We start from the raw sequence: 22,926 nt of genomic DNA on the forward strand, positions 1-22,926 counted from the left end.
TATATATATATATATATATATATATTACACAAAGTAGTAAACTACATGATAGTTTGGGAGGAGATCACTAACTGTAGTGGTAGTGTAGGGATCAAGGAAGGTTTTATAGAAAAAGTGTTACTTGAGCTGCAACTTGAAGGAAGAGATTCTGAGACAGTGGTAATGAAAAAATCCTTACCAGGCATGAAAGATGACTATTGCAAAGACATAAAGATGGATGAATGTTGAATGGAGAAAGAGAGAGAAAGTCAATTTTGTTATATCACAGAATATGGGAGATTGATTAATGTATAATGAGACTAGGAACTAAGGTTGTAGAGTAAGGTTGTGAAGGGCTTTAAAAGTTAAACAAAGGAGTTTACATTTAATCCTAAATGCAAAAGGGAGTTATTGAATTTTGCTGAATAGAGGAGTGGTAGAGTCATATCTGTGCTTAAGGAAAATCCCTTTGGCAGTAGTGAGAGGATATACTCTAATGAGGAGAGGCAAGGCAGGAAGATCAACTGGGATGCCATGCCAATAATCTAGGTGAGAGGTGATGAAGACCTGGATTGAGTTAGCATCTGGGTGAGTAAAGTGATAGCTGAATAAGCAAGAAATGTTGTAGAAGGGAGAAATGTCAAGTGGCATGAAGAAGAATTGAGAATCATGCTATACTTATGAACCTGGGAGACTGAAAAAATGATGGTGTTTTCACCAGAAATAATGACATTTGCATAAAGAGGTGGGTTTGAAGGTAAAGATAATTAAATTTGTTTTAGAGATAATGAATTTGAGATATCTTTGGGGTGTATAATTTTAAATGTCCAAAAGATAATTGGTGCTGCAGAACGGAAACTCAAGAGAAACAGGCATAAAGTATTATCTTTTTCAATGGAGTAATTTATTGTGGAGTTAAAGCTATCTTGATGCATAGGTCTGAACAAAAATCTAAGAGAAATAGTTACTCTTACTCAGAGTTTTAAGGTAATTATTGCTAATTTTCTAGTATATCAAACTAATATTCTAGGGTGATATAGATGTCAGAAATGTTTTATGATTATGGGACAAGTAATTTATATGATTATAGTTAAAAAATGAGAATTTGATTATTAGCCATAAACTAAGGTGGTTTCATTCACAGAGAGGACTTGGGAGACTAAACATCAAAAAGATAAAGAGACAAAGGTAAAAAAGACATTTCAGTAAGCTGAAAGCTGAAAATGATGGGTGCTACATTGCTTGTTTAGTAGTCCTACTCTTCAGAGAAGTTGCTTGGAGCAGAGAATCAGGGAAATCATCCAGCAAATTGCCTGTTTTGACTGATACATTGCCCCTAATAAGGTGTTAGTAAAACGTAGAATAGATGATCAGTGGAAGAATTTTTACAACTTATTTAACAATTGTTCTTGCTAAAAGAAGCAATGCTCATAAAGGAACATTTTTTAGTCTCTTAAAGATCATCTATTAAAATGTTTTAATTCACTTTTTTTCAATTTTAAACCAAATTCTCTCCTCCCACTCTCTGAGATGACAAGCAATCTGATATAATTTTACATGTACAATAATATAAAACATTTTCCCATATTCATTGTTTTGTAGAAGAAAACTTAAACAAAAAAAAGAAGAAATTGAAGTTTTAGTTTTAGTCTGCCTTCAGACTCCATCATTTCATAAAGGAACTTTTACAGATGGTTTTTAATACAGAAAGAGGAGATTGAAGTTTATGGCATTTCTTTATTCATGTGTGAACATTTTTCCTTTAGACATGGAGTACATTTATAAGATAATGTGACCTGGGTCTATGTGTTTAAGATATAAAAATGTCTCACTCATGAGTGGCTATGTAAATAGAAGTGCATTAGTGAAGGCTTAAGTATTAGATTAGTGAGTAGTGAGTATATTTCCCCTCAATAGAGGGTAATCCTTAGGATCCTGAGAGAATTAGAGTATCACTACATGATAATCCAGACCCACTAATGTGAGGGCAAGTTAAAGTGAGCAAGATAAAACATAAAATGTGTAGCTATCAACATGCCCCTCTGAAAAAGTGTGAGATACTACACAGTGAGTAGCCACTTTATACATCCTAAGTACATCGTTGGAATGTACCATATCTGTGAGGCAGTGAGATGATAATACAATTGATGTGATCGCCAAAAGAGTGTATAGAAACAGAAGTATATAAAGACTTAGAACCTTGGGGAATAACCCCACTTGGAGTCATGATATGGATGATGAATTAGCAAAGGAGACTGAGAAGGAAGGATGTAGGAAGATAGGAGAGAACAGTGTCACACACACACACACACACACACACACACACACACACACACACACACCACAGAAAGGAGAGAATATCCAGGAGGAAAAGATGATACAAAATTCACCTTTCTGTTATTTCCATCCAGCGCTCTTTGCTCAAGCACAAGTTTTATACCTCTTAGATATGTCATTATTATTGTTTAATCTTTTTCAATCTTGATTCTTTCTGACCCTTTTTGGGGTTTTCTTGGCAAAGATACTGGAGCGGTTTGCCATTTTCCTTCTCTAGCTCATTTAATAGATAAGGAAACTAAAGCAAACAGGATTAAGTGACTTACCCAGCATCACATAGCTAGAAAGTGTTTTGAGGTCAAATTTGAACTCGGGTCTTCTTGATTCTGGACCCAGCACTCTATCCACTGTGCCACTTAACTTGCCCCTCTTAGACATGGTACCCCTTCAAATAATTGAATATCACTATTATACCCTTTTTTCTCCAAACTGTATCTTTTCCAGTCTAAATATCCTCAGTTCTTTAAACTGATTTATACTTAAATATGTCAGTCTGTACATATATATACACACATATGTACATATATGTAATGTGTCAATATAGCATGGTTTCCAATCTTCTCAACTTTTTAGCACAGTGTCTGGCACATAGTAGTTATTTAATAATAATGTTGTTTGATTCTAATCGCCTTTAGATATGTTTGGTTCAGAGTATTTCTCATTCCCACTAGCAATATCCAAGTTTGGTCTCTTATCACATTGTTTCCAGACTGTTAAAGTGGCCTACTAATTACTAGTATCTCTGCCTCAAGCTTCCTCCCCCCACACCCAACACACACTCACATTTACATAAACACTTCTGCATCCTACATGACAGATTAATCTTAATCTTATTACTCCCTTTCTTAAAAGTCTTCAGTGCTTTTCTATTACTCACAAAGATCAGTTTTCTTAGCCTGTCATCTAGTGATCTAGACCCAACTTTTCTATATCTCCCCATACTTAACTATATGAAACTTGCACTCAGTCTCGCCAAACCTATCCTTTCTGTGATTCCCTAAAGAAGCCTTAGACTTTCATATCTCTATGTCTTTCATATAGTTTCTTCTCCCCTTCTTTCATTTCTGCCTACTGAAATCCATCCACATCTTTAAAGTATCAATTCACATGGTACCTCGTTAATGAAGGCTTTCCTAATCCCTACAACTAATGAAATCCTTCCCTCCTCTGAGGTTCTGTTTAAAGAGATCTTGTTGTGCTACTCATATGGCTTCCATGTAAATAGTTATTTGTGTACAAATCTACTAGGTTACAAAGTCCTTCAGGTCAGGAATGGTATTAAAAATCTTTGTCTCATGATGCTAGCAGCCAGGATTGTGTCTTGCATATAGCAGGCCACTCAGTGCTACCTGGTGAATGAATTAAAAAGTGAATTCATTTTTATATTTGGGATCAGAACTTACATCTTAGTACTTAGCTAGGCAGAAGGATTTAAACATGATGCATTAGGCAACAGGGAAGACATTGATGGTTTTGAAGCAGAGAAGTCACATGATAAAAGCAGAAAGAAGAGTATGGTGACAACCTTTCAAAGTTCTTCTTTATGAAACATACCTTAGAATGAATTCTGGCTAGCAGGAACAGAAGACCAGTCTTTTACAGAATGGGTATAAATGGTTTCCCTTCCTGAGTCCCTGTTTTTCATTCTGGAATCAGATAGATAGCTGGAAGGTTAGAGGTCATCTAGTCCATTTCCCTCCTTTTACAGATGAAGAAACCAAAGGACCCACAGCTAGTAAATGGAAGAGCCAGCATTTCAGCCTACATACACTGACTCCAAAATTGCTTTCCCTATTACATAATGTTTCCAAAATTAATGTTAGGTATTTTAATTTATAGGTATAATGATTGAAAGAAATGTTTTATTTATTTGATTCCTGAGAGGAAGTATCCCCATTAATCATTTTATGTGCTTTTTTTCTTTGAATTTATTGTGAGATAAAAAATTCATTGGAGATATTAAACATGATATCAAAAGTAGGGTTTAGATTCTGAATTGGAAAGAAGAAACACAATAATGTTATTGTGGCCAACTTTTGAAATAATTCCTTTGCCATAAGAAAAACCCTTTAACTTAAGTTTATACCAGCCCCTTTATTCAATAGTTTAACTCCTTCTAATATAATTTGTATTTTATGCAGAATTAGCCTTTGTTAACTGTACCACATGACCTGTGCTTTATGGTTAAAGTTTATCTATATTTGTCATGGGTCTACACTGCTTTGTTCTTGATACTGGCAGTTACATGAGCTCATTCATCTACAGTTGTGTTGTTGTTTTTATCTTCCAGGGATATGAAGCACTGATTAAAAAGGATTTCCCAAATACTCACTTTGCACTTTTTACTGGCTACCATGGACACCAAGGAAGAGAAGAAGGAACGGAGACAAGGCTATTTTGCTCGGTAAGCATGTGTTTTTCACAATTATTTCAGTGATTGGATAAGTTAGTTGAGTGTACTTTGTCCTCTATTTTTACTGGGTCGATCATATTTCAAAACCGTAACAAGCACAGTAGGTAACTCACTAGGAAGAGTTAAGTAAGTTTCCTTCAACATTTTTCTCACTTGCATTTGATTTTTATCTCCTATTCTTTCTTTCCTTTGTCAAATTTGCCAGGCCTATTATCAGTGTTACTTAGAGAATGCAGCTGTCATTGTGAATTGAACTGCAAATTGCTTTTGAATCTCACCATTAGCAAGCTACCTTGAATTTTAAGTCTTGAGTGCTTAGCTTCTGCTGCTCAAGTACTGAAAATCTGTGACCCAGTGGCTACTGCTTGTCAGTTCCAAGAAGTCCGCTATAAATATTTTTATAGGTAGATGGAATTGATAGAATCCTCATTATCAGAAAGCTTAACTTCTAATTTAATTTATTGTGTGTATGCAATTCATCTAACATTTATTAAAAACATACTGCATGCAAGTTATTATGAGCTAGGTACTGGATATAGAAAGAAAAAATTGAACACATTTATTTTGAGGAACAGAAAATCATTTGTCTGCATTGCTAGCTTGAAATTAGGATTTATTGAAATGAAATATTTTTATAGTCTTTTTTATTGAATTATAGTTTTATGGAAAATATCTGGGAATCACCTTAGGAGGCTAAATGTTTTCAGAGCTCAGACTGACAATGTAAAATACAAATGCAGACTAGTCTTTCGAGATGAAATACTAGAGTAGGTAGCATTTTAATGTTTTGAAAAAGTACTAAATAGCATCTGTGCCATATGCTTTTTATTTTTCATATCTAGACATGAGATTTTATGAAATTCTGCCTAGCTTAAACAGAATATGATTTGATTGGAAAGTAAAGATTAAAATAGAGGGTCTTTAAATTTTTTTTTGTCAGAAACTGAAATGCTGTAGTTTAGAAAAACAAAAAGAAAAAACTACTCTGGGGAATAGTAAATCATCAGTGTAGCTTATGGAAAAGTAAAATTGATCTCTTTGAAAAAGGATTTCTCTTAAGACATAGTCAGTACAATCATAGAAAGAAAGAAAAAGATTTGTTGGGAGAAAAAAGAAGTCAGGAATGGTACCTGGAGCAGTGCAGGTATCAGAGATGAAGATAGAATTGGATGGAATAAGTAAAACAAAGAATAGACATGTTGTACCGTATAGGGTCATAACATCTTGTCATTCTGTAGCTGAGGTGACTAAGAATAATCGAAGACAAAGTGAGGCTGTGAAATATGAACTTTGAGCTATAATTTAAATTTATGTCTTTCTTCTGTGAAATGTGAAGCAAGCAAAGAGATTTTTATTTAAATGAATTTTTAAAAATTGATTTAATGATCTCCTCTTTATACCATTTTTGACTTAACTGTCCTATAAATTGAAAGTAATATGATGGATGATAATTAAACTCATTGAGTTGTGGCAGTTTGCATCTCTAAAATACCCAAATAAACAAACTTCCTTGTTAGAGGAATATGCCAACACTCTGTCCTGGGCCCTCTTCTCTTTCCTCTGTTCCTTTGCTTCCTGTTTCCATGGGTTCAATTATCATGCCTACATAGACACTCCCAAATACATATCTCTCTTCTGAACTCCCAAGTTCCTGTTTTCATTTATCTGAGGTAAATCTCCTCAGTGTCAGGCTCAATATGTCTAAAATAGAACTAATCTTTCCCTAAATAACCTGCCCCTCTTCCATACTTCCCTTCTTTTTGTGGGTAACTATTCTCCTAGACACCCAGGTTATCAACTTAGGAGATATTCTTGGCTCTTCCCTCTCCCACAGCCACAATAATCAATCAATTGCCAAGTCATAGCAATTCTATCTTGACAGCATTTCTTATATCCTTCTGCGTCTTTCTAAATACATTGCCGCTATCCAAGTTCAACCCTCATTACTTCTCACCCAGACTGTTCTAATAGCTTCCTGAATGGACTCCCTGCTTAGTATCTCTACCCTCTGATTCATTTTCCATATAGCTGTCAGATTAATCTTCCTAGAGCACAGCCTTGACAATGTCATTCTCTTGTATAGAAACCTTCAGTAGCACCCTGAATACAAGAATTCAAGCTACCGCCTGGCTCTAACCTAACTTTTCACTCTAATCTGATACTATTTATTCCTCTGCTTTCCAGCCAGTAACAATAGATTGTTAGCCATTCTCTGATTAGAAACTCAAACTAGACTGTTAACTAATCTCCTGCTTCTGTAAATCTCCATAAATTTGTTCAAAAGCTTAGAATATATTTCCCTACTGCTTAAAGACTCAACCCTGTAGCTACTTTCTCCATAAACCAATACCTTCCCATGTTAGTGTTTGATCATTATTCAAAATACCTTGTATTATACATATACATGTTATATCTGTCAGCACACTGAGTGAAATATAAACTTCTCTAAAGGAAGAAGGCAGAGACTTTACTACATGCCAAATACTGGGCTAAGGACTTTACAAATATTGCCTTATTTGATCTTCTCCATAACCCTCAAAGGTGGATGTTACTGTTATCCTCATTTTACAGTTGAGGAAACTGAGGCAACTCACTTCACCTCTGGACTGACACTTTAAAGTCAATGAAACTAGAGATAAGGGACTGACTACATGGGTAAACTTGGTGTACCACTTCTAGACAGGTTATACCTTCTTGTCAATATCAATTCTAAGATGCCTAGGACATACCAGGCATTTAGTTGGTAATGAATAAATGCTTATTTATTTGAACACAATTCCTGTAAAATAGAATTCTGACTGTAGAACAGTATAGTCAAAGGGTAGTAAAAAATGGGGACCAGAGTTGCCAAATTTTCTTTACCTGCCTTTCAAAAAAAAAAAAAGAAAAGATAAAAAGCAAACACATAACCTCCCTAGTGATAGTCCCAGGACATAAAAGCAAAACAGAAGTAGTCCTTACTGAATCTATGAAAATATAAATCAAGAGTATAATTAATAAGAAGATCATCTTAGAAAACAGGAAACTAATAGTTTGACTATCATCATGAAATAAATCAGAAGAAAAACAAAAAGCAAGAGCCATGAAAACTGGTTAAGAAATCAGCTACAAGATAACATAGCTTTTGAAATGCTTTCTGATACACAAATGAAATGAACTGAAAGGGGAACTGTTAGCACATAACATGCTTACTCAGAAGTTGCTTTCTGAAAGTAAAGACCAGAAAGCCTTTGCTAAAACTGGTTGCCTGAGAGCATTCCAAATAAGGTATCTATAATACAATGTAAAATCAGGCCAAGGAGTAAGACCAATCTAATTCAAGCAGTCACAAATTTCCCTTTGAACTGTAAATTATAAACTCTACTTCTTGAAACCAAGTTAGTATTAAAACCATTCAAGCCTCCAAAACCTGGCTTGCCCCAACAATCTCAATCTGAAACCACTGTACAGATTGTTTGCCCAGGTAATCCACAAACTTTCTCACTCCACAAAATGAAATTTTGAAAATTACTTTTGAAAATTCTGTTACTTCTCTGTTCACATTTCCAAGTAACCACTGTTTTTTACTTTGAGAACTAGTGTGCCATGTAGTTTAGTCAATTGTATGGTAAGTACTTTGCCTTTTTTATTTCTCTTTTTCAGTAACTCCAGTAGCTAAAGTTAAGCCCCTAAAGAAGTTTATTAATATTTTGTTTAAATATGTTAGTCAGTAGGAATAGCTTAGTGCCTCCTTCTTCATGATGGTTTAGAAATAGTCCTCAGTATAGTAGGGATAGAAGGTTGTGGTAGATAGTCTTTACCTAGCACTTGTCCTAGTCTAATGCATTCAGTTTATTCAATTCATGTCACTTAATCATCTTCCTTTGGAAACTAGGTGGTGTAGTAGATAAAGCACTGGACCTAAAAAGCTGAGTTTAATTCTAGCATTAGACACTTACTATGTGTGTGACCTAGGGCAAATCTCTTAACCTTTGTTTCAATTGGTGTTCAAAATTGCAAAATGGGTATAATAATAGAATCTATCTCTCAAGATTGTTGTAAGGAACAAGTGCGATAATATATGTAAAGCATGTAGCACAGAGCTTGACCCATGAATGCTAGCTGCTATTATGATTGTTATTGTTGTCAATATGCTGGTTTCTTATTACAAATTGGTTGAATTATTACAAAATTATGATCTTATGCTTCTGATATTCTCTGATTCTACTACAGAGATTTCACTAGTTTATAGTTTATTTCACTAGTATAGAGAAATTTCAGGTGAAGTAACTTCTTTCAATACAAGTCATTGCCACCTCTGGAAAATTGCCTTAGAGAGTTGCTTAGAACTAGATCCCAAAGAGATTAAAGATGTGTATTTATTATATATAAAAATTTATAGCAGCTATTTTTTTTTGCTTGTTATAGCAAAGGACAGGGGAAACTAAGAAGGTACTCATCATTTGGGGAGTGGTTAAGCAAATTATTCCATATGAATATAATGGAATACTATTGAACCAGAAGAAATGATAAAAGAGAGAGATTCAGAGAAACCTGAGAAGATTTGTATAAATTGATACAGAATTAAGTAGACAGAGCCAGGGAAGCAAATTATTTTTTTTAATTTAATTTAATTGATTAATTAAGAAAATTTTTCCATGGTTACATGGTTCATGTTCTTTCCCTCCCCTCCCATCCCGCCCCCTCAATAGCCAATGCACAATTCCATTGGGTTTTACATGTATCATTGATCAAGACCTATTTCCATATTATTGATATTTGCACTAAGGTGATCGTTTAAGAACCTATGTCCTCAATCATATCCCCATCGACCCATGTGCTTAAGCAGTTGTTTTTCTTCTGCGTTTCTACTCCCACAGTTCTTTCTCTGGTTGTGGATAGCATTCTTTCTCATAAGCCCCTCAGAAATGTCTTGGCTCATTGCATTGCTGCTAGTAGAGAAGTCCATTACATTCTTTTTTTTAATTATTTTTTAAACATTTATTAATATTCATTTTTAACATGGTTATATGATTCATGCTCCTACTTTCCCCTTCACCCCACCGCACTCCCTCCACCCATGGCCGACACACATTTCCACTGGTTTTAACATGTGTCATTGATCAAGACCTATTTCCAAATTGTTATTAGTTGCATTGGTGTGGTAGTTTCTAGTCTACATCCCCAATCATGTCCGCCTCAACCCATGTGTTCAAGCAGTTGTTTTTCTTCTGTGTTTCCTCTCCTGTAGTTCTTCCTCTGAATGTGGGTAGCGTTTTTTTCCATAAATCCCTCAGAATTGTCCTGGGTCATTGCATTGCTGCTAATACAGACGTCCATTACATTTTATTTTACCACAGTGTATCAGTCTCTTTGTATAAGATTCTCCTGGTTCTGCTCCTTTCACTCTGCGTCAATTCCTGGATGTTATTCCAGTTCATTATTCCTTTTAGCACAATAGTATTCCATCACCAACAAATACCACAATTTGTTTAGCCATTCCCCAATCAAAGGGCATCCCTTCATTTTCCAATTTTTTGCCACCACAAAGAGTGTGGCTATATTTTTGTACAAGTCTTTTTTCCTTATTATCTCTATGGAGTATAAACTCAGCAGTGGTATGGCTGGATCAAAGGGCAGTAAGTCTTTTAAAGCCCTTTGGGCTTTAAAATTCCAAATTGCCATCCAGAATGTTGGATCAATTCACAACTCTACCAGCAATGCATTAATGTCCCTATTTTGCCATATCCCCTCCAATAATTATTACTTTCCTTTGCTGTCATGTTAGCCAATCTGCTTAGTGTGAAGCGGGACCTCAGAGTTGTTTTGATTTGCATTTAAGGGAAGCAATTTATACAAAAACAATAGCATTGTAAAAGAACTAAGGGCAGAGTCAAGATGGTGGAAAAGGTCATGGATCTGCCTTATCTCTTCCAAATTACTTCCTAAATAACTTTGATGTAATGCATCAAAATGAATTATGAAATGTCATAACAATTTTTCAGGCCCAGACAACTTGGGAAGTAAGCAGGAGAAGGTCTGTCATACTCTTCTGGAAGTGGGGCACAGAGTAGCCTGCTAAAGCAGGCCTCACTTTGGCAAACCTTGGAGTGATTGCACAGGCCTTGGAATGACTAAGTAAGCAACAAAAGTCACAGATGGGACAACTGGTTAGAAGTCAATTATACGGGTCCCTTTTTTGGCTCTGAGTGTAGGACTCTGTTGCATTACCCATACTCATATCCATGTCATAGTCCCAAGGGGAAGAGGAGTACTATCACATGCCAGTGCTTGCTATCTTGGGGGTAGGGGTCAGGGGATTTTGGTCTCAGTTCCTTGACAGAAAAGAGTGCTTTTGGTTACTCATTACTCATAGACCAGTACACAAGCTGGGAGAGTATTTAAAAACCTCTCCTCAGATCATACAACCTTAGGAGAACTGAAAATTTATAGATTCCCAGAGCCAGCTCTGAAGGCACAAAGAACCTAAAGCTTTGGACTGTTTCCCCTTCACCACAGGAATGGCAGTTATGGGTAATAGGTTTGTTTTAAGTTAAAAGACAAGAAAAGGCTGGAATGTGAGGAAACAGCAACAAAAAAGAAACACTGCCTAGAAAGTTATTTTGGTGACAGGGAAGGAAGACTAAAACACAAACTTGGAAGAAGATAGCAAAGTAAATATTGCTGCATCCAAAACACCCAAGAAAAATATGAACTGGTCTCAAGTCCAAAAATAATTACTTGAATAGCTCAAAAATATTTTAAAAATTAAATATGAAGGGTAGAAAAAAGTTGGGAAAAGAAATGAGAGTGATGCAGGAATATCATCAAAAATTAGTTGATGTCTTGGTAAAGGAAGAACAAAAAATATTGAAGAAAATGATATCTTAAAAAACAAAATAGGCCAAGTGATAAAAGGCACAAAAATCTGCCAAAGAACTTCTTAGAAAAGCAGAATTGGCCAAATGGAAAAAGAGGTACAAAAACTCAATGAAGAAAATAATTATTTAAAAATTAGAATTGGGCAAGATGGAAACTAATGACTCCATGAGACCTCAAAAAACAAAAAAACAAAATCAGAAGAATCAAAAAATGGAGAGAAATATTATATATCTCATTGGAAAAACAACTGACATGGAAAACAGATCCATATCCAGGAAAGACAATTTAGAATTGCTGGACTGCATGAAAGCCATGATAAAAATAAAATATAGCCTATACATCATCTTTCAAGATATTATCAAGAAAAACTTTCCTGATATTATCGAGAACAGGAAGGTAAAGTAGAATCCATTAGCAACCTCCTGGAAGATATTCTAAAATACACACTCCTAGGAACATCATAGTCAAATTCCTGAACTCCCAGGTCAAGAAAAATTTTTGCAAGAAGTCAAAAAGAAATAATTCAAATTTCATGGAGCCACAGTCAGGATGAATAAAGACTTAGCAACTTCTACATAAAAAGAATAGAGGGCTTGGAATATGATATTCCAAAGTAGGAAAGGAGTTAGGACTACACCCAAGAATTACCAACCTAACAAAACTGTGTAAAATTCTTAGGGGGCAAAGGGAAGGGTGTAATGGGCATTCAGTGAAATAGAGGATTTTCAAACATTCCTAATGAAAAGAACAGAATTGAACAGAAAATTTGACTTTTCAATACAAGACCATGAGAAACATAAAATGTTAAACAGGAAAGAAAAACTGACATGTACCTCATTCCTGCTACTCTGTTCTGAGACCCATTCCAAAAGAATCCCAACAAACTGATTCTCTGAAGTTTTCAAGTATAATCGAAAGCCTGAAGAGACCAATTTGAGGCCTATAAATAGTTAATATTTATATTATAAATTTGAGGCCTATAAATAGTTAATGGATATGGTCTCCAACCACAGACCCTAGTTTGGTATGGAGCAAGAGTATACTCTCATGGGAACAGATGGACACCCTTTTGGTTGGCCTTCTAATAGCTTCCCTAGACCTCAGGGCCTGTATTATTGTGGTGTGGGAAGTGACAAAGGCTATAGAAGAGAAAAAGCAGAAGCTCATTACCATGCTTACCTGTATGCTAGAGTCAAAATTGGGGGGAACAAGTGCTGAAGCGATGCCAGCTCAGTGGGAGTTCTAGATAGGACCTTGTGAAGGTATTGAAATGGGAGATCACCTCTGGGTTGCTTGCTTTATCCTCCATCAAATGCGTGACATTTTGGAATTATTGTATCATTTGATCCCAAGCCAGTCCCTGGAAACTGGAATAGAGCTGGTTGCCACACTAACTTCAGTACCAAGGCCATGAGAGAGAATAGTCTAAAGCGTATTGAAGAAGCAATTAAGAGATTCTGTAAGAGACACCAGGATCATATCTGAGCCTATGATCCCAAAGGGGGTCTGGACAATGCCCGATGCCTGATGGTTTTCAACAAGACCTGCAACATCAATGACTTCTCTGCTGGTGTAGTCAACCATGGTGCCAGCATCTGCATTCCTAGGATGGTTGGGCAGGAGAAAAAGGGCTATTTTGAATAACATTGTCCCTCTGCCAACTGTGACCCTTACACAGTTTCAGAAGCACTTATGTGTACCTGTCTCCTCAATAAGACAGGAGATGAATCCATTCAGTACAAAAACTAAGTGGACAAGACCTAAAGATACCTTCTGTATCCCCCACCCCATAGCCTTTTACTCATGCCCTCTTCCACCTCATCTGTCTCCTCTTCTATGTTTCCCTATTAGATGTAATTCAGGGCACAAAATGCCACAGTATTTTGTGCCCACAGATAACTCCTTGCTTTTTGCAGGGAAAAGGAACAGGGTCGAGTGATTGTTTTTAATCTTTTCCCATCATTGAGGACTTTTTGAAGACTGAGAAATAGTATGTTAGTGGGGGAAAGTTGGGGAACATAACTACTGCTTCCATCTAATCAAGTTTGTACACTGACAGAAACTTACAACTTCAGGGGAAAAAATAAAAGAATAAATATTTGAGAAAGGCCAGTGAGGGGTTGGAGAGAGTGGAAAATGGGTAGGGGAAGGAATTTACTTGGGTTTGTGTTTTTTTTGGTGGAGTGGAGAAGAGTATTAAATTCATACATGAGACTGTATAACCTACTTTTCTTTAAAGATAAGAATTAGTTAGGGGTGGTTGTCTCAGCTTAGGTAGGCAGGAAAACAATCCCTTTGTCTTTTGTATGGGCATCTTTATATTTTCCCTGGTCTTAGAGAAAGAAACCTTTAGCCAGAAGATAGTCAGTAGGCTATGTGAATCAATGGGGGTTACTCAATTTTAGAAAAGAAAAAAGGAGCTTTCTTGCCACTCATCCATCTTCCCTTCACCCAAAGCAGAGTAGCATTTTTATATTTAAATTTAAAAACAAAAAAAAACATTATGGGGTGTTTGGATTAAAGTCTGGCCTGTAAGCTAAGGAAAGGCAGAGGTAGGTGGGAAGGGATGGTCAGAAGCAGGGAGCAAGGAATGCTAGAAGGAATTGTGGCAAAAAAAAAAAAAAAAAAAAAAGCCAGCTTTGGTGACTGGCCATCTTTTCAGCTTGTGGTTCAGTCTCTTGACTACCCTCTTTTCCATCCATATACAAGGCAGCAGGAACCAGCTGGTGGCGACCTATTTCCATATTATTGATATTTGCACTAGGGTGATTGTTTAGCGTCTACATCCCCAGTTATATCCCTATCAACTTCTGCGTTCAAGCAGTTGTTTTTCTTCTGTGTTTCTACTCCCACAGTTCTTCCTCTGAATGTGGATAGTGTTCTTTCTCATAAGTCTCAGAATTGTCCTGGATTATTGCATTGCTGCTAGTAGAGAAGTCCATTCCATTCAATTGTACCACAGTGTATCTGTCTCTGTGTATAAGATTCTCTTGGTTCTGCTCCTTTCACTCTGCATCAATTCCTGGATGTTGTTCCAGTTCACATGGAATCCTCCAGTTCATTATTCCTTTTAGCACAATAGTATTCCATCACCAACAGATACCACAATTTGTTCAGCAATTCCCCAATTAAAGGACATCCCCTTATTTTCCAATTTTTTGCCACCACGAAGAGCGTGGCTATAAACATTTTTTTACAAATCTTTTCCCCTATGATCTCCTTGGGGTATAAACCCAGCAGTGGTATGGCTGGGTCAAAAGGCAGATAGTCTTTTATGGTGGCTATAATTTTAACAAGCACACATTGAATGAAGCATACATAAGTTGGAGGAAAGTGGTGGTTGGGTGGTAAAAATTATGAGTTGGCTGGTCAACTTAACCATGTTACTGATGGAGGGAGGGGTTATAGGAGTTTATTTTCTGGTGGGATTAACATGTCATTAAAGCAGGCCTTTTGATATATTTTTAAAAATCCCTTATATAGAGGCAAAAACAATTTTAGATTTTAGTAATGTTTATAGGGTTTCTAAGTTATACAGTTTTTCAGAGTTACATACATGTATTTCCCCAATGCACTCAAATGGTCCCCTTGCCTGACTGCTGAGAGGTTGGGGGGGACAGTGTTGGGTTCAGACAAAATCACAAAATTTGTGATTTTGCACCCTGGTATCTTTTCTGAGTGCCAGATATCTCTTCATTGCCTTTTTGTCAAAAGATTTCAGAATAGTTTTATTCCCCCTTTTAATAAAAACAACAGAAAAATAACCTTTAAAAAAGAGCACATGGAGAGGCAAATTAAAAATTAATTGGAAATTAAATAATTGACTTCTCCAGAAGTGGTGGGTTAAAGAACAAATCATAGAAACAATTACTGATTTCACTGAAGAGAATGACAATGAGGAAAGAACATATCAAAATTTATGGGATACAGCCAAAGCAGTACTCAGGGGATAATTTATATCCCTGGGTAACTATATTAACAAAAAAGAGAAATAGGAAATTAATGAATTGGACATACAGCTAAAAACACTAGAAAAATAACAAATTAAAAACCCTCAGATAAAGACCAAATTTGAAATAATAAAATTGAAAGTAAAAGAACTATTGAACTAGTAAATAAGACTAAGAGCTTATATTTTTTAAAAAATGGATAAAGAATTGGTTTCTAAAAAGAAAGAAGAGAACCAAATTAATAGTATCATGAATGAAAAGGGTGATCTCACCTCTAAGGAAGAGGAAATTAAGGCAATTATTGAGATATTTTGCCCAATAATAAGATGATAAATATGGCAATATAAGCAAAATGGATGAATATTTACAAAAATATAAATTGCCTAGATTAACAAAAGAGGAAGCAGAATACTTAAATAATCTCATATCAGAAAAAGAAATTGAAGAAGCCATCAAGGAATTCCCTAAGAAAAAATTACCAGAGCCAAATGGATTCACAAATGAATTCTATCAAACATTTAAAGAATAATTAATCCCAATACTCTATAAACTATTTGACAAAATAGGCAAAGAAGGATATCTTATCAAATTCTTTTTATGATACAAATATGGTGCTGATCCCCAAACCAGGAAGACTGAAAAACAGAGAAAGAAAATTATAGACCAATCCCCTTAATGAACATACATGCAAAGATATTAAATAAAATACTAGCTAAAGTACTACAGCAAGTTATCACAGGGATCATTCATAATGACCAGGTAGGATTTATACTAGGAATGCAAGGCTGGTTCAATATTAGGAGAACCATCCACATAATTGACCAAAATTGACCAGCAACCAAACTAATAGAAATCACATGGTTATCTCACTAGACACAGAAAAAGCCTTTGATAAACTATAACACCGATTCCTATTAAACACACTAGAAAGTATAGGAATAAAAGGGCCTTTTCTCAAAATAATAAGCAGTATTTATACAAATCCACCAGCAAGTATCCTCTGCAATGGGGATAAGTTAGAAGCATTCCTAATAAGATCAGGAGTGAATCAGGGATGCTCATTATCACCAGTACTATTTAATATTGTACTAGAAATGTAGCAGTAGCAATTAGAGAAGAAAAAGAAATTGAAGGAATCAAAGTAGACAATGAGGAAACTTAACTATCACTCTTTGCAGATGACATGATATTATACCTAGAGAATCTGAGATGATCAACTAAAAAGTTAGTGGAAATCATAACTTGAGCAAAATGGCAAGGTAAAAAATAAACCCACATAAGTCATCAGCATTCCTATATATTTTCAACAAAACTCAGCAGTGAGTCAGAAAGAGAAACTCCATTTAAAATCACTAGACAGTATAAAAATATCTGGGAATCTACTTGGCAAGACAAATTCAGGAATTATATGAATATAACTACAAAATACTTTTCACACAAATAAAAGTAGATCTAAATAATTGGGAAAACATTAATTGCTCATGGGTAGGACAAACTAATATAATAAAAATGACAATCCTACCTAAATTAATTTACTTATTCAGTGTTATACCTATCAAGCTACCAAAAAACTTTTTTGAAGAATTAGGAAAAAAAGATTACAAAGTTCATCTAGAAGAACAAAAGATCAAGAATAACAAGGGAACTAATGAAAAAAAATGTGAAAGATGGGGGCCTAGCAATATCATATCTCAAACTACACTATAAAGAAGTGATCATCAAAACAATATGCTATTGGCTAAGAGATAGAAGGACGGATCAATGGAATGGACTTGGGATAAATGACAGCAGCGAAATAATATTTAATGAACCCAATGATCCCAGATTTTGGAATAAGAACCCACTATTTAGCAAAAACTGCTGGGAGAATTGGAAAACAGTAGGGGAGAAATTAGGTTTAGATCAATATCTCACAACCTATACTAAGATAAATTATAAATGATTAAATGACAAATATAAAGAGGGAAATCATAAACAAATTAGGTGAACATAGAATAGTATACCTGTCAGAACTATGGGAAAGGAAGGAATTTGAGACCAAGCAAGAGACAGAGAACATTGCAAGATGTAAAATGTATAATTTCATTTATATTAAATTAAAGAGGTTTTGTACAAACAAAACCAACACAACCAAAATTAGAAGGGAAGCAACAAATTGGGGAAAAAATAACAAAAACCTCTGGCAAAGGTCTAATTTCTCAAATTTATAAGGAATTAAGTCAATTGTGCAAGAAATGAAGCCATTCCCCAATTGATAAATGGTCAGGGGACATGAATAGGCAGTTTTCAGATTAATAAATCAAAACTATCAGTAATCACCTGAAAAAGTGTTCTAAATCTCTCCTAATTAGGGAAATGCAAATCATAACAACTCTGAGATACCACCTCATATCTAGTAGATTTGCCAATAAGACAATAAAAGAAAATCATAAATGTTGAAGGGGATGGGGCAAAACTGGGACACTAATGCATTGCTGGTGGAGTTGTTAATTAATCCAATCATTCTGGCAGGCAATTTGGAATTATGCCCAAAGGACTTTAAAGGATTTTATGCCCTTTGATCTAACCATACCACTACTGGATTTGTACCTCAAAGTGATAATAATGAAAAATATTTGTATAAAAATATTCATGCCCACATTCTTGTGGTGGCAAAAAATTGGAAAATGAGGGATTATCCTTCGAAAGGGGAACAGCTGAAAAAATTGTGGTATATAATGGTGATGGAATACTATTGTGCTGTAAGGAATGATGATCTGGAGGATTTCTATGTGAGTTGGAAGAACCTCAGTGAACTGATGCAGAGTGAAATGAGCAGAACCAAGAGAAAAGTGTACACAGAAAGTGAAACATTATGGAACTATCCAATGTAATGGACTTTACTACTAGTAGCAATGCAATAATCCAGGACACTACTGAAGGACTTATGAGAAAGAATACTATCCACATTGAAAGAATTATGAAAGTAGAAATGCAAGAGAAAAAAATGTGACTTCTCACTTATCACTTGTATATATGGGTATATAATTTGGAGATTTGGCTTTAAAAGATTGCGCTACAGCAAAAATCAATAATATGGAAATAAGTATCAAGTGATAACATTTGTACAACCCAGTGCAGTTTCTTATCGGCTCTGGGAGTGGGAAGGGAAGAGAAGAAAAGAAAATGAGTCATGTAAACATGGAAAAATATTTTAAAAACAAATAAATAAAAATTTTAAAGATGACAAGGAGGAGGTTTTCAGAAAAATTTGGAAAGGAGTGTAAATACATGAATTGATGTAGAGCAAAATAAACAGAGCCAAGAGAACATTGCACACAATAACAAAATTTATTGTACAATGACCAACTGTGGCTAATTTAACTATTCTCAGCAATACAATAAATCCAAGACCATCCCAAAGGATTTATGAGGAAAATACCATCTGTTTCCAGAGAAAGAATTGTTGGTATCTGAATACAGACCAAGCCATACTATAGATCACTTTCTTCAATTTCTTGGTTCATATTTTTTCCAGGAAAGGATTAATATGGAAATGTTTTACATGACTGTATATATAAAATCTCTCTTAGATTACTGTCTCAGCAAGGGGAGAAGGGAGAGAATTTGGTACTCAAATTTTCACAAAAAGCCAAATGTTAAAAATCATTATATGTAATTGAGGGAAAATATAAAAACTCTGAACAACGCAATGACCAACCATGATACCAGAGGACCATTGACTTTAAAAACAAGCTACCCACTTCTTAACAGTAAATCAAGATGTAGACTGAGACATACATTTTTGGACATGGCCAGTGTGGAAATTTGTTTTGTTCTACTATTACTATTTGTTTGTGTTTCTTTTAAGTTTTGGTAAGAGATGAGAGGAAAAAGAGGGGTAGGGATAGGTAGCCCTGAAAAAAGTAAGAAAAATGAGATTGAGAGATGTCTTTGAAACATTTTTATAATGGACAAAAGAGAATAGAAGAAAGGCTAGATGAATCTCAGGCCATTAGAATCTTGAAAATTATATGTTAAACTTATTATATATTTAAAAAGAAATGCAAGTTATAGAGAGACACAGACCTCCATATACAGTCTTCTTTTTTTATCATCCCACATTCATAGAAATATTCATTTTATTTAGTATTTGTTTAGTTCAGAAAAAAGAAATTGAGAGAGACCTGCTAGGGCACTGAGAGGTTGAATGAATTTGGTCAGTGACCTAAGTAAGATGTGTGAGAAAACAGGGTTGAATGCAGGTCTTCCTGTCTTTGAGGCCAGTCCTCTATCTATTCCATCATGTCACCTCTTTTGATTATATTATATATTTTTGGGTTAAACTTGCATTTGTTGGCTAGTTTGGCAACATAGATAACATTATTTTTATGGGAAAATACTTTTACTTTTACAAAACACTGACTTAACATAGGAACTTCTGGAATACAGTCCATTGATAATCTTGTAACTGCCTATACTTTTATGATTACCAGTTCACTTAACTCAGCAAATATTTTTGGCTTCCATCAATGTTCAAACAAGATCTACAATGCATGGACAGTCAGATTTCTGTGTGTCATTATAGTCTCCATGCTCTTTTAAAAAGCAAAGTCCTTCTGAGTAGAAAGGAATGCTTGTAGAGAATAACTTTGCATTGCAAAGCATTAACTTTTTTTTTTAATTGTAAAGACAATGTCCAGGATGGGTTTATAAATCTGGAGCTGGGAGGAACCTTAGAGTCCATCTAAACCAGTTTCTTAATTTTTACAGAAAAAGAAACTAAGGTCCAAGAAGACAAGTTTTTCTTGACAGTGTCACAGAGGTAACAAGTATCCAAGGTGGGATTTGAACAGTCTTGTGATTCTAGTGCTTTTTCCTTTGCACTATGCTGCCTCCTCCCTTACTGAGTAGTAGCATTAGTAAAGAAGACAATAATGGCTCTCATTTATATGTCTAGGTCTTGATCTGGGAAGATCTCTAGGTAGTAGGCAGAATCCCTTTATTTTCTTTAACTCTTTGCTGTGTTCTGATAATGTAAAAGATGGGGATGGGGCTGAAAGCATATAACCAAGGGGATAAAGAGAATCACAGAAAATTAGGTGGACAATTTTTATTACATAAAATTAAAGAGTTTTTCATGAAAAAAACTTACGCAATTAAAACTAAAAAAGGAAAACAAATGGGAGTGGGGAAATGTTTAAGACAAGTTTCTCTAATCAAGGTCTCATATCCAAGATATATAAGGGACTCATTCAAATTAATTTTAACAAGATCTATTACTCCTTATAAATTGTCAGAGGATTTGAGGTTTTCAAAGGAATAAATTTAAGCTATCAATAACTTTATGAAAGTATGCTTTAAGATACTAATAATTAGATACAAATTAAAACTACTCTGGAATTCTGCCTCATTCCATCGGATTGGAAAAATAACCAAAAAGGAAAATGACAGTTGGAGAGACTTTGGCCAATCAAATACATCAGTGCTATGTTGCAGCTATGAATTGGTCCAATCATTCTAGAAATTTTGAACTACACCCCCAAAGTCACTAAGCCATTCATGCCATTTGACCCAACAATATCACTACTAGGTTTATACTCTAAAGAGATTGGAAAAAATGAAAGAGACCTACATGTCCCAAGATAATTATAGCTGTTTTTTAATTATTTTTATAGCAAAAAAAAATTAGAGACTAAAGAGGTATCTCTCAATTGGAAAACAGCCAAACAAGTTGTGGTATATGAATGTTGTGAAATATTGCTCAAAAGGAATGTCAAAAGATTACCTTTTCTAAGAAATTTGAGACTATTTGCATGAACTGATGCAGAGTAGAGTAGGCAAAACCAGGGGAACAATTTATACAGTAACAAAATTGTACAGAAAATTTACCTGGAAAGACTTCAAAATTCTAATCAATGCAATGATCAATCATGATTCTAGAAACAGTGAAGAGACAAGCTACCCACCTACTGAGAAAAAGATGTTGGGCTGAAAAGTAGAACAAAACATAGATTTTTAGACATGACCATTGTGGGAATTTATTTTGCTTGATCATGAATACTTGTTATAAGGATTAAAATTTTTTTCTTTTTCTTTTTCTTTTGGGAGGAATATAGATCAGAGAAAAGGTTGAGATAGGGTTCTTTTCCCCACTAAAAGAGAAGAGAACAGATGGAAAGTCCAAAGGAATTACAGGAAAGCAAAACAGCTTTGAAAGTTACAAATAGCATTTTGTATATACTTTTTCTAAAAAGTGGACTCTACATTATGGGGATTCAGTTTCATGTACAGTCTTCTCATGCAATGTATAAGGATGGAAATGTTCATTTTATTTGTTGTTTATTAAAGGGATACACACACACACACACACACACACATAAATGACAAGGCAAGGATCCAGAACAACTACAAGGGACTCGTGACAAAAAAGGATATCCACCACCAAAAAAGGAACAAATGGAGTCTTAATGCAGATTGAAGCATACTATTCTTCACTTTATTTCTTCCATGATTTTTTCTCTAGTGTAAGCAATATGTGTCTTATTTTATAGCCTATGAACATGGAAATATCTATTGTTTGATAACATATGCACAACCTATATCATATTACCTGCCTTTTTGGGTTGGGATGGAGGGAGAGAACATGGATCACAAAATATCAGAAAATGGGTATTTAATCTAGAAAAAATGAAAATGATTATTAATTAAAATAAAAATAAAAATAATAAATTTAAGGGGCATCTAGGTAGCTCAGTAGATAAAGAGCCAGTCCTGGGTTGAAATCTGGACTCAGGTCCTTCCTAGGTATGTGACTCTGGGCCATTCACTTAACCCCAACAAGAATGCCCTTGCCATTTGTCTGTCTTAGAACTGATACTAGGACAGGTAACGATTTTCTAAACAATGAAACTGAAGTACCATCCTTTGCATTGTTTTTTCCTGACTACTCATTTCCCCAATGTTAGAGCCTCCTTCCTGAAACTACCTTATTTGTATCTAACTACTTTATATTTAGGTTGTATAATTATATATGTTTGTATTATAACCTCTATTAGAATATAAACTCTTTGGGAATAGGGATTGTTTTACTCTTTGTACTTGTATCCCTAGCTCCTAGCACAGATACTGGTACATAATAAAGGCTAGTTGATGTAGTAATTACCTAATTTCTTATCTGTCCGATTTGATGTTTAGATACTAGAGCTTGTATTTCTTTACATATAAATTCAACTTTTCTTGAAATTTTTTTGTAAATTGTTAGGACTTGTCAACTATTTTTCTTTTAATAAATTTGTCTCATCCATTTTAAAAGCTGAAGAACAGCAAAGGGGCACATTAATTTAAATCAGTCTCTCTCTCTCTCTCTCTCTCTCTCTCTCTCTCTCTCTATATATATATATATAT

The 22,926-nt window shown here is 34.9% G+C and overlaps 1 protein-coding gene and 1 pseudogene across 1 annotated transcript in view; both read left to right on the forward strand.

The window, feature by feature from the left end:
- NCOA7 (nuclear receptor coactivator 7) overlaps nt 1-22,926 on the forward strand; it is a 239,440-nt gene that overhangs the window by 28,986 nt on the left and 187,528 nt on the right. Inside the window, exon 5 of the mRNA XM_044676919.1 lies at nt 4,607-4,720. Coding sequence (XP_044532854.1) covers nt 4,671-4,720 — 50 coding nt within the window. The 5' untranslated portion in view covers nt 4,607-4,670. The remainder of the gene's footprint in view (nt 1-4,606; nt 4,721-22,926) is intronic.
- Nucleotides 11,891-13,497, forward strand: LOC123247870 (annotated as a pseudogene).

Source organism: Gracilinanus agilis, chromosome 4 (genome assembly GCF_016433145.1).
Source record: "Gracilinanus agilis isolate LMUSP501 chromosome 4, AgileGrace, whole genome shotgun sequence".
NCBI lineage: Eukaryota > Metazoa > Chordata > Mammalia > Didelphimorphia > Didelphidae > Gracilinanus > Gracilinanus agilis.